This window comes from Prinia subflava, chromosome 10 (genome assembly GCF_021018805.1).
Source record: "Prinia subflava isolate CZ2003 ecotype Zambia chromosome 10, Cam_Psub_1.2, whole genome shotgun sequence".
Lineage (NCBI taxonomy): Eukaryota > Metazoa > Chordata > Aves > Passeriformes > Cisticolidae > Prinia > Prinia subflava.
In genome coordinates this window covers 23,769,372-23,782,051 of record NC_086256.1, presented here as the reverse complement: position 1 = coordinate 23,782,051, position 12,680 = coordinate 23,769,372, and the positions used below count along the sequence as shown (strand labels likewise).

The 12,680-nt window shown below is 47.5% G+C and overlaps 1 protein-coding gene across 1 annotated transcript in view; it reads left to right on the top strand.

Annotated features, from left to right (window-relative positions):
• The window catches only part of COLGALT2 (collagen beta(1-O)galactosyltransferase 2), a 47,054-nt gene that overhangs the window by 21,734 nt on the left and 12,640 nt on the right, over positions 1-12,680 (top strand). The window contains exons 2-4 of the mRNA XM_063407751.1: positions 7,811-7,921; positions 9,430-9,547; positions 10,654-10,788. Of these exons, the coding sequence (XP_063263821.1) occupies positions 7,811-7,921; positions 9,430-9,547; positions 10,654-10,788 (364 nt within the window). The remainder of the gene's footprint in view (positions 1-7,810; positions 7,922-9,429; positions 9,548-10,653; positions 10,789-12,680) is intronic.

Sequence of the window (12,680 nt, the reverse complement as noted above, 5' to 3'; positions counted from 1 at the left end):
AATCTCAAACAGCTGCATCAGCTGGTGTCTGAGTTAGTTGCTGGGATTAAGCTGTCTTTTCAGAAATTGCACAACTGTTGCAATTAATTCCTCCTTTGAACAATTGGTTTCAGAGGCCAGTCACCACCCTAATCCTGCATGTATGGGATTTCCTGGGCTTCCCTTAGGGGACTTTTTCCCTTGAAGCCAAGTCTGCTTGGAAGTACTCACAAGATGCAGCTGGTTTTTTGTTTCTTTAAAGCTTAGCAGCAGGGTGAGCATGGGGAGAACTAAAGAGACAGAGAGAGGACTTGGGATTGAAGCAGCAGCAACATCCTTTGCATTGTGAGAGAATTCCCGTTGCATGGATGCCAGGGAAGCTGTTACACAGGGATTTTTTGACTCTTAGCATGAGGGAGCCGTAAGGGTTGATTTAGATTAGATATAAGGAAGACACTTTTTACAATGAGGGTGGGGGCACCCTGGCACAGGGTGCCCAGAGTAGCTGTGGCTGCCCCTGGATCCCTGGCAGTGTCCCAGACCAGGCTGGACAGGGCTTTGAGCAGCTTGGGATCATGGAAGGTGTCCCTGCCCACGGCAGGAGGTGGAATGGGATGGGCTTTAAGGTCCCTTCCAACCCAAATCATTCTGGGATTTCATGATTCAGTGGTGGGGAGTGAGGGATAAGAAAGTGAGCGATTTCTTGAGGTAGCATGGGAAGAGCCAAGATCCTGGTGTGTACAGAAGTATGTACACACATACATCTGTGAGTCATTCACTTGGAAGACCACTGAAGGTTTTAAAATCAATGCTGCTGCCAGCAAAATCCATTATCCACAGCTGCTGAAGGGCACTGGGAAAGAGTTAGAGGGGAGCCCTGTGTGCTGCATTCCTGTGCTGTGAGGTCCTGTTCTTGTACAGCTGCCCAGCCTAGGGAGCAGTGCTGCTCGTGTTGCTGGTTCCACACTCCCACACAGCTCCCTGCCACCCATCTGGGCCCGGGTGGCTTGGGGACCAAGTTAAAATGAAAAACAAAAGAAGGTACTTCCAAAAGTCTGTCCTTAATTAAGGAAACCCTAGAACAAGTGCCAAGTCCCTACGGAGCCAAAAAGTCTTATACATACATTAGAATTTTGGCAACTTATTTAAATGCTTAAACAGTTCTTTGAACTTGGGCTGAATGTTCAGGCCCTGTTAATCAAGTGTGTGAGCATAATTTTGCTAAAATAACTGATTTAGATGGTTTGGATCTGTTCAGAGTCTCTGGACTACATTGTTGGAGCTGTCTCATGGCGTGTTATCCCTGATCCCCTTGGTATCTGAGGGATTTGAGATACCAAGTCTTAAATTCACAGATGTGAGGTAGGGCTGGCAGACCTGAAAAAGAAAATTATCTATTACCTGAGTCTCGAGTCTGCTGGATGAGTGAGAGCCATATCTGCCTGTTGCTGGGAGTGTGTTTGGAAGGATACAGGGAACCCTGCTTGGTTTGTTGCTTTTTTTGAGAAGATCCTGGGCAGGAGAACACAGAGTAGTTGACGGTAACTCCATTTAAAATCATACAATAGACTAATCAAATGGTTTGGGTTGGAAGGTACCTTAAAGCTCATTTCATCCCACCCCCTGCCATGGGCAGGGACACCTTCCACTAGCCCAGGTTGCTCCAAGCCCTGTCCAGCCTCACCTTGGATAATTCCAGGGACTTGATCTGTGGTAAAAACAGACATTTTCACAACTGAAATTAAAACTCTCTTACCATGCTTAAGAAGTGTTTTGCTTCTGTCTTGTTTTGAGTTCTTTCCTTCCTCTTTAGGATCCATCCCTTCTTTTCCAGTCTCTTCTGGCTACACTGTTTTCTAGTCAAGGTAATTCATCCCTGGCTTTCCATCCCAGTGGAAACTGCCGCTTCAGGGAGGTTAATATTTGACTTGGTTTTCTAAGCCTGGCAGCTTTCAGACAAAAAGAGCAAGGAGAAATGACTCGTCTGTTACTTTATTTACCACTTGTTTTGGGAAATCTAAATCCAAATTTATGTTTGACTCATATTAGGGCTCTGTGGCTGGACTCTGCTTTTTCAGTTATTTTTGGCCAGGCTGATCTCACACCCAGCATGAGCAGGGCAGCCTGGGTGACAGGAGCTCAGCTCCACTCAGACCAGGAGCTCTTGGGGCAGCCTCAAGGGACTGAAAGGCAAAGGCTTTTATGCAGGATCTAAACAATTCAGAGGTTAAAACTCGCATCCTGTGCTCTGTTCATTGTGTGTCATTAGTGTTGTGGTAAAAAACATGCGACTGCTGGAGTAAATTATTAATAGTGGCTGGGGCTGGATGAAGTGGTGTGGATTTTTCCAATGCTCTGGGGTCTGAAATCCCTGGAGTCTCCCCAGAGCATGGGGGGAACCCCCCCTGCAGTACCTGTTGCTGCTGGCTCAGCTCAGAAGGTGCTCAGGAAGATGCTGAGTCCTATTCTGAGGGCTGAGCTTTGTCCTAGAATATTTGAGCACCTCTGTTAGCCCAGGTTCTGGAACAGAGCACACAGAAATGTGCTTCCTCCATCACTTTGGTACTAGCTGTAACCTCTCTTTGAATGTTTTATTGCTGCTCAGCTCTCAGGAAAATGGCCAAGGGGGAGGTACTGGTGCTTTTGTCACCAGTTTCTGTGTTACAGCTGTTAGTTAGGAATGATTTACTAGCAGGCTTTGCATTGACTTTGGGCTTTGCTTTGGAGAAGACCCTGTGGGTTCAGGGCACATGGGCAACCTATGGCTCTTGCTTCAGTGGAACTCAATATTGGACCACATCCCATAGCAAGGCTCGTGAATTCCTGGCTGCAGGCAGAGAGGAACCAAGGGAGACAGTTAAAATGGATATCCCTGGGGCTTCCTGGAATTTGATTGCATTGACATTTTAGTTCTGCAGTGTGTGGAGGCAGCAGGAGCCCTGGAAAGCCAAGTGCATCCTCTCCCTGTGAACCATTTTCAATGCAGCCCCAGCATCAGCGGCCTCCCGACCAGTGTCATCCTTTGTGTGTTCTCAGTGGAGTGATGGGAAGGGCCCACTCAAACCTGGCTGTCCAGATTTGCCTCTCACAGCCATGAAGGGTGAACCCAATACCCTCCTCAAGCCCAGCATCTTCAAAACACTGACAGAAAGGGAAAGGAGCCTCTTACAGCTTTTGTTTTTGAAAGCTGGCTGCCTCCAGTCCTGACTCAGCTTTGCACTGCTTGACAGTGAAGCACTGACCCCTGTTTGAAGCTGTCCCTCCCACCCTGTTTGTCAAAGAGAGAAGGTGGTAAATGTTAAATTCAGTAGGAAAATTACTGCAGGGCCCTGGCTGTGGAGTTTACCTCAACTTGTGTCACAGCATGACCCCATTCTCTTGACAAGCCAGCAGCACACAAGGTGCATTTTGTCCTCTAGTATTTTTCCTGTACTGATGGTGAAGGTGAAAATTTCCTCATCTGACCCAGTGCCTGAGGTGAATGAACTAAGTAGCTTGGGAGAACAGGCCAGAGTGTGGAGAAGTGAATATGGGGGATTGTTATTTTCAGTTCCCTTTTTGGGGAGGAAAAGAGGAGAACAACCATCAAAACCTAAATTAACTCCCCTTTGCAAACATAATTTGAGGAGACATTATCAAGCTAAAAATACGAGCAGTTTGTAAAAGGAGCTGTTTTCCACACATGCTGCTGCTACTCACATTACTTAATGAAAACGGGAGGTGCTTAACAACGTGCTTTGATTTTCCACTGTGCACGATCCGTGAGTTTTTTTGGGAGGGGGTATTCTGCTGAGCATGAACAATGAGGGCTTGTGTCCATGGTACAACTCCTGGTTAAAGCCAAAGTAAATATTGAAGTGGTTGTAGTTCTGTCGACATAAGCCCCTATATGAACATTCTCGCTCAACCTTTTCAAAAATGTAACTTCTGTTTATTGGAAATGGGTTTAAATCTGAGTGTTAAAAGCTGCCATGTTATTGGAATAGAGGTGTCCATCTGGAGATTTGTCCTTGTCTGTTTACTAAACTTTTTCTGAATAGAGTGGGAGGAATTAGAAATTTTTTTCCTCCATTTTTTCCTGGTTGTGTTGCACAGGCTTTAGGTTGTAAATCTTGTAAGGGGACCTTTTTTCTTTAATTAAATCTTAGATGTTATTAATCAGCTCTTAAAGATGGTGTTGCTGATCCACACAAAAACCAGGATTTGAACCTGATGCCAGGTCAACACTATTGCTGACAGACTCCCACACAGATAATGGTGCTGTGCTCAGCCAGTTGCTTTCAGAAAATACGCCCTAAAATCCAGGCACTGCCTTAGTCTAAGGGCCATGGGGACAAGCCAGCCATGCTCTGGTGAGATGAGTGGGAGTTACAGTGATCCACTCTCTTCATCCTGTCAAGTGCAGCTCATGGACCAGGAAGGATAAGAGGATGGAGTAAAAACACTTTTGCAGGACAGGGAGGTGGGCAGAGGTGACAGCATCTCTGGTGTGACGTGTTCTCATGACCAAGCTGAAGTCTTAGCTGTGTACTTGGCTTCCTGAAATGCTGCAGAGCACTACAGAAGTGTTTGTAACGTGGAGTGTCCTGATGTGCCTCTCAGGGCTGGAGGAGCTCTTGTTCCCAGTGAGAAGTCCTGCTCCACATTTTAATTAGCTTGTTTTTCTTGTGCAGGGGTTGTCATTTCAGAAAAAAAAAAAAAAAGTATGTGCCTGTTTTTCCACACAGTGCTATTGCAAACACCAGAGCTGCTATTTTTTCCTGGGAGGAAAGGTCTAGTGGTTCAGATACTACAAAAGCAGCCAGTGCTGATGCTGTTTGATCATAAATTAATTATTCTGTAACTAATAGTTGTGAGAAACGACTGCTCACTTTAAAATTTTCAAAGGTTTATTAAACCTTAACAAATACAACAAAGGACTGGATAAGGAAAAAGGGCAGCACTGGGAGTGTGACGGACTGCCACAAGCTCATGTACAAAATGCTGCTTTTATACCCCTGAGGGTTGCATTAGGCAAGCCTGGCCCCTCCAAAGGCTGTCAGACAACTCTTCTTAGCCCTCGAGAGCAAATCATCACATTACCCAATTACAGCAAAGTGATAATTGTTTCTGTAATGGCTTGGGTTGTTTGGGTTTTTCGGGGGGTTGGTTTGGGTCTTTTTTGTTGGATTTTTTGAGCTCAAAGCTGGAAAAACAAAGGTTTGCCAAACTGCTAGTCATAGGGCATGTTTCATCCAGGGTGGAACAGCCTTTGAGGACTTTTGGGCTTAGAAATGCTGCTGGGTGGATAGTCCTGGAGAGAGCTGTCCGTCCTTTGTGCCAGAGCCTTGGCTGATCCATGTCTTTGAGAGTCTACTGGGATGTGAATTTACCTTCCATGTATCACCATGACAGCCTGGGCAGTAAAGTCACAGAATCATGGAATGATCTGGGTTGGAAAATGCCATTTTTTTCCAGTAGATTCCTTGTGGGTAGAGCTAGAGATCTCTCCCCCTCCCTTTTGCACATCTTACTTCTGCACATCTTCATCCTCTGGCTGGAGGATGTTGGCCGATGGTGTCATCCAGGGTGAATTTTGTCAAGGGCCTGCTGCCCTTGATGGAGTGCTCCAGGTGTGATGGGCAGAGTATCCTTCAGCCCCCTTGTTGTGCTTAGGGAGGCAGAGATCTTCCTCTAACTATGCCAATCGCTGTCATTCAACTTCAAGGTTTCTTTTGCTAGTCAGAGATTTGGGCTTCGTGAACAACTCTGAGCAACTGAGGAAACATCTTTCCATCAGGGTGATCTTTTTCTCTGAGGTTGAATGACTCTACGTTTTCATGTTGTCACAGAAATTAGTGTTTCATTTGAGAGCTCTGGGTTTCTATTTCATAGCCCTGCAAACAGCTCTCCATCTAAAACATTTTGGGCTTGTGTGTGCACAAAGTTGAAAGGAGAAGGATCTCTTGGCTGAGATGGGAGCAGCTAACATAAAACTGAGATTAGTTTGACATGTATGCAGCTGAAGCTTCCCCTTTTCCTGCCCAGACTGCAGCAAATCCCTTGATATGTCCTCACTGATACTATGTGAGGTTAGAAGGACTGGGATGAGGTTAGAAAGAGTGGGATGAGGCTTGCTCAAAGAGAAAGGCACATGGACTTTGTGAAAGCTGTGTGCTTACTTTAAAGGGTCTCCATGGTCCTTAAGGCTCGTGTGGACCTGGAAAAGAGGATGTTGTGGGATGAGCTGTGACATTCCCCAGGGTGGCCACCATGGTCTCAGCCTTGTTTGTGTGATGCCCAATTGCAGTGTGGCCCCAGTGCCACCTTCTTGGTGCCACTGCAGCTCCAGTGATGACCATGAACGTGAAGCCATTTCCGCAGTTTTCTGGTATTTCAGGAATTCTGGAGCTGTTCACTGACTGTGCAGCTGGAACATGGGAGGAAAGCAGGGTGAGACCTATGAAATGCCTTGGTGGGTGTGGGAGCCCAAGGAAGTGTGTGAAAATGGGCTCCAGGGGATGAGCTTCATCCATAAAACACATGGAGCAAGTTGGACTTAGGCCAGGTCAGCACTGTGCCTGTTTTAGTCCAGTCTGAACATCATTGCAAGCTAGATCTACAGTGCAGCATGAGCCAGGGTCTTGGTCAAAAGCAAACCCTGAAGCCATGACTAAGCCCAGCCTTGCTCTGTCACAGGAGAGCAGTTAATGACACAGGAATCAGCCTCTTACACTTGCTGAACTATTTATTGTTTCAGCAGACATGAATAAATATTCAACAAATAAGCCTCCTGGCCTTAAGTGATTTTGGTGCTCTGATTATAAATAAACTGAAAATCCAAGTTCTGTGTTCTTTTTTACTTTAAAGCAGGCTAGACCCCATGGGAATGGTCTGTTCCTGCTGCACAAACTGAAAAGGGTTCATGTCCTGGTTTTCATCCGTAGGGTCATATGGTGATTTGGAGTGGAGGTATTTTCCTGAAATAGCTTTGGAGTAGCTGTAGGATTTGGGATGTGGCTCCTTTCTGCATGTCCTCCCCTGACTACAGGGAGCTGTGGCTTTAAGTAAGATGGAGGATGTTCTGGGAAGTGCCTTTGGGTCTCTGGAGCTCGAGGATGAAACAAGAAACGTGTAGCAGTTGAGGGGAGCTTCCAGCAACCTCCCCTCAGTGATGTGTGTCACACTGTCTTTACTGTCTGCACCAGACCTTGTGGGACTGTTTATACTCCCAGAGGAAAGTGAAGGGATTATAAATTCCCAGTGGAGTATGCTGAGCTGTGCACTGCCATGGGACTGCGCTTTCCTGCCCATTCCAGCTAGGAAAAATGAGCAGCCCTTTCAGTGGCAGGAGTTTGTGGTGGGGTCTGACACAGCCCCTTGCTGGGTGTGCAAAGCCCTGGTCCCAGGGAAGGCAGCTGGGCAGGAGCAGCTGGGGTGGGACTTGGCTCACTCGTCCTGTGACCTGAAGGCTTGAGCATCCCAGGCAGAGAGCAGTGTGTGGCCCCTGTGGGAGCTTTCCATGGGATTGCTGTCAGGGATGTGAGTCTGTTCCAGTCTGTTCAGCTGAACCCTGATGGAAAAAGCCATTCTTCAGCGAGCACTGTGTTCCTTCCCTCCACTAATGGCACATTTTAGTCATTTGTTTCAGTTATTAAATGGTTATTTTGTCATCCCACAGGCTTTGTTCCCTTCCCCTTTCCACAGTGGTGGTACTCAGTTGCCAGCTGGGGTTAAACCTCGAGTGCAGGTCTTGTCTTTTCTGGTGGCTGGACTGGGCAGAGCACTCCATGTTAAAGCAGGGATTTAGGCAAAGTCACAAACTGGTGCTAACGTGCTTCCTTTTCTCCAGGGCAGCCACTGACCACAACATTGATAACACCACAGCAATCCTCAGGGAGTGGCTGAAGAATGTGCAGCACCTGTACCACGACGTGGAGTGGAGGCCCATGGAGGAGCCCCGGTGAGTACCTGGGAGGGCTTTTGGCTGCACAGCCCAAATTCACGAGGTTTTCTGTTCCCAAATCAAGAGTCCCACAAAATGTCCAAGTGTCAAAATGTGGATTATTTGCTTTCTGGAGTCTGTCCCATTAAAATTGTGTTCTTAAGGAAAAAGGTGAGATAAGGTCTCTGACTTCAGTGAAGCACCTCATGCAGAATTTTGTGGAAGAAAGTATTTTCCATACAGTTATTCAGCATCTGTAGCTGCTCCCTTTGCGTGGTAAACAAATTACATTAAGAGCTACAGGGAATTAAAATTACCCTTCTTTATTTGCAAGGAATCAGAGAAATCTATAGTATCTATGAAAGCTCTGAGATATCAAATATTCAGTAAGTACTGACTCAGAGAACTAGATTTCATTCCACATGTTATGCCTTGCAGGACCATTGCTTTGAAATATGGTGTGCTTTAATTTTTATTTGTTTTTAAGATCAGCTGTTCCTGGGTTTGTTCTGTTTTCAGTTTCTTCCATCAAGGAAAATTACATCAGTTTCCCCTTCCTTTGGGCTTGCTTTTATATTCGAGTTCCTCACTGCAGTGATGGGCAGTTTGTGGTACAAACCCCCAGAGAGTGCTGGTTTTATAGACATTTTTAATCCTTTCATTTCACTTGTGTTTTCTTCATCCTGCCAAACTTTGCTTAAGTACTGCAAAAAGCTTTTGAAATTCTTAGCTCCTTTCCTGACTTACACTGGCACTGTTTCAAAGTCCTGGATTTTTATTCCTCATTGGGATCTGCCCCTGAGTTCCCTTCCATCTTTGTTAAAAAGCCATTGCTTTTGGAGCTGATCCTGAAGGCAGAGCCGTGCATGTGACTTTGCTGCCGTGCTGGGGCTCGTGGGGCCGGGTGTTGGGAGATTTAGGAGCTGTTCCCGGGATGTGTTAGCAGTTCCTAATAATGCCCAGAGCCCAGGGAGGCCAGGCTGCCTTCATCCTCACATCCCAGCTCTGCTGGGCTGAGGGGGGCTGGGTTTGCAGCCCAGCAGAGGGCAGATGGGTTTGTACCCGAGGTCAGGCGGGTCAGTTTGGGGGGTCCCCTCTCTGCTGCCACAGCAGCTCCTGCATTGGATGGTGCTGCTTTGCTGGGTTGTAGGAAACTGTGGCACTGCTTGTTCTCCGGTACCTTCTGTGCTCATGTCAGCATGGAACTTGGAATTATTCTCTCTCAAAACCTCTCCTGGATTGTCTGAGGTGACTTTAATGCTGTTCTGCTTTCATAATGAAGGCAGCAATGGAACTCTTGTTTTCTTCCTCCCTCCTTCCTCCCTCCTTCCTCCCTCCTTCCTCCCTCCTTCCTCCCTCCTTCCTCCCTCCTTCCTCCCTCCTTCCTCCCTCCTTCCTCCCTCCTTCCTCCCTCCTTCCTCCCTCCTTCCTCCCTCCTTCCTCCCTCCTTCCTTCTTCATTCTTCATTCTTCTGGTGTAATAAAGCCCAGACATGGATTGCAGTCACTTTTTTTTTTCTTTTCTAGGTCTTACCCAGAAGAAATTGGGCCAAAACATTGGCCGAGCTCCCGATTCACTCACGTGATGAAGCTGCGACAGGCTGCCCTGCGCAGTGCCCGGGAGAAGTGGTCAGACTATATCCTGGTAAGTACAAGGTTTGAGTTATTACCTGGCCTCAGGCAAAAGCTTTCCAGGGGCTCACTTGGATACTGGGGTCTGTCAAAAGTTTGCTCTCCATCTAAAGACAAATTGAGATATCATGGGTCATTTCTTCATCTGGTGAGCCAGAGATTTTGCATTGAGGGAGGTGAGTCCTTGACTAAGCTCAGAGCTTTCTCCACAGGCATCAGAATTGAGCACAGTCCTGGTGGTGGGAGGTACCTGCAAGGGTGCCCCAGATTGAACCCTCACCTGATGAAATGTAAGGGAAATAGTTGTCCAGAGCAGCTGTGGGGCGATGCTGCCTTTGGTCACTGTGAGGAGGGTGTTCCCAAAGCCTCCCAGCAAGGTGAGGTGTGAGGGCAGTGGAGGAGTGGTTCTTGATGCTCTTCACAGAATGAAATTGTCCTGAATTTTCAGTCGTGTTATTTTCCCTGGCAGCTAGGGAGCTGTGCTGGTATGAGGTTGTGTGGAGTCAGGGAAGCTCTCTGCCCAACTCATTGCTGTGCCCAGGAGCAGCTGCCCCCAGGTTTCCCTGGGACAGCCCTGTGCCCTATGGGGTCAAACCCACCAGCTCACTTCTTTTAGGGGTTTTTTTTTGCTCATGGAATCATAAAATCATTAAGGTTGGAAAAGGTCTGAGATGTCCGAGTCTGGTCGTTGCCCTGCCGTGTTCACCGTTAAGCCACATTCCCAAGTGCCAGATGCACACATTTTTCAAACACTTCCAGGGATGGTGACTCCACCCCTGCCCTGGGCAGCCTAGTCCAGTGCCTGGCCATTCTTTTAGAAGGAATTTTTCCTGATATCCAATCTGAACTTCCATGGTGTAGAGCCCAACTCCCCCTGGCTGCACCCTCCTGTCAGGTGCTCCATTCTCTTCCGTGGATGTGCTCCAGCCCCTCGAGGTCTCTCATCGTTGTGAGGGGCCAGAGGTGCCCTGGCAGTGGCAGCACAGGAGACAGGCACTGCCTGGGGCCCATGGCCACTCCAGGGCTGGTCGTGTGCCTCTGGCTGCCTCATTCCCAGGAAACCATCAGGGGAATCATATTGTTTCATCTATTAACATTTTTTCCCTCTTTCTTCTCTAGTTTATTGATGCAGATAATTTACTGACCAACCCCCAGACCCTGAACCTGCTGATAGCAGAAAACAAGACACTGGTGGCGCCGATGCTCGAGTCCCGCTCGCTGTACTCCAACTTCTGGTGTGGCATCACTCCCCAGGCAGGTGACCTTGTGCAGGGGCTGGGGGCTGTGTGAGTGCTGTCCTCAGGGGGCTCCTGCCCCTCTCTCTGGGGCAGCAGGCATCCTTCCTGTTCTGTGTGCTTTTCCCATCTGCTCCTTCTGAACAGAAGCTGCTGTAGCTCTGAGGTGGTGTTAACATGTGGTGTGATCCCACTAACCACACAAAAAATATTGATGAACGATCAGAGATTTTTTAAGGTGGTTCCCTGTTTCTGTAACGGCCTTGAAACACTTGGTGCATAATTTTAGGCCAGGTTTTTTGTATAGTGATGCTGATCCAAGAGGAATTGCTTTTCTTTCCACAGATCTCCATTGTGTCTAAATTATCTTTCTCATCTATGAACAAGATTTTTGAAGTGTGGTAACATCCTTTGCCTTGTAGGGAATGTGTGTGCTGAAGTATGCATGTAACAGGTGCTGGTGCTGAGCCTAAAAATGAGAGTTTCGTGTTGCCTTCTCAGTGTTACCTTTTTGTGTTACTTCTGATCCACATAACAATTGCATTGGGTCAGAGCACAGGTTCATCTGCAGATGTCTAGGGAATAGTAGAATGATAGGGCAAAAAAGTGAGTGTTACTTCCCCAAACTACTTTTCTTTCCTTGGGCAGTCCCCTTTGGGTTTTTGAGGAATATATTTGCCTTTAAAGCTCTCAGTGATTTTTTTTATTCTACAGAAATTCCTGTCTGAATCTATTTTTTGGCACCCACACGATCTTCTGGCAAAGAGTTCCACAGTTCAGACTAAGCAATTGGATAAAAACTGGCAGGAAAAAGCCCTGAACTTTCAAAATTCTTGGAAAGTAAATATAGAGATAAGAAAGGCGGTGTGACGAGGTGTGTTTACTTGTTTCACTTGGGTTTGTTTACTTTGTTTGAAAATGGAGATACAAACTCTATAGCAAAGGGATTGGTTGTGCTTTAAGTTTTTAAGGCTACGTCCTGAGCCAGCCAGGTTTTTCATTGGGGTACATCAGCCCTGCGTCTCAGGCTGGAGTGGATCTCTGCCCATGTGCACCAGCCCCAGGAGGAAGTTTCCACCATTACCAGCACTATCTGAGAAAAGGAGAGAGGAAAACTAGCAAAGGCATCTTGCAAAATTTGTTTAAAAAAAAATCCTGCTGGAATGAACAGAAGGAGGAAAGTTCTGCCTTTATTTTTCCTTTTCTCTTGTTTCTGCATGCAGTCCCAGGGCTCCATGTGCTCAGCCTTGCTCTCCCAGGGGACTTGGGGAGGGGATAACAGCTGGAGCACATCCTGAAAGGCAGCCTGCCCCCAGCACGGAGCCACGGTGAGCCAGGCCCAGCTCCAGACAGAATGACATTTATCTGTCACAGAGCAAACCCTGGGACAGGCACAGCAGCAGCAGCACAGGGAGGCTGGAGCCCTCCTTCCCTACACGTGATTTATGAGCAGGGGACAGCCCCAAAAACCAGGAGTGAGCCACTGGAGGAGGAAAGATGAGTGTCCAGCACCTTCACTTGTGGGCATTCTCAGGTGTCTGTTAAAGGGTGGGGGTGTTACCTCTCCCATTGGTGGGGGTGCTGGTCACATCCCTGCCCACCTGCTCCTTTCTGTGGCAGTGGGGATGGCTGTGTTTGGGATATCCCATCCTCACACTGTGGTCAGTGTGTCTGAAAGGCAGAGGGAGATGGCAGATCCATAACCAGGCACGTGCACCACGCCTTGGCCCCACAGAGCCCAGGGCAGAGCAGTTCTGCTGGCTTCTGCTCAGCCAGTGCCTGAGTGCTCATGGAAAACAGAACATAAATGGAGCTTTAACTTCTTTTGGTGACTCATTGTTTCTGTAAAGCCCAGAGTCTGCTCTGGATTGAACCATCCAGATGTCAATTTGATGCTCTAGGGATTTCTTC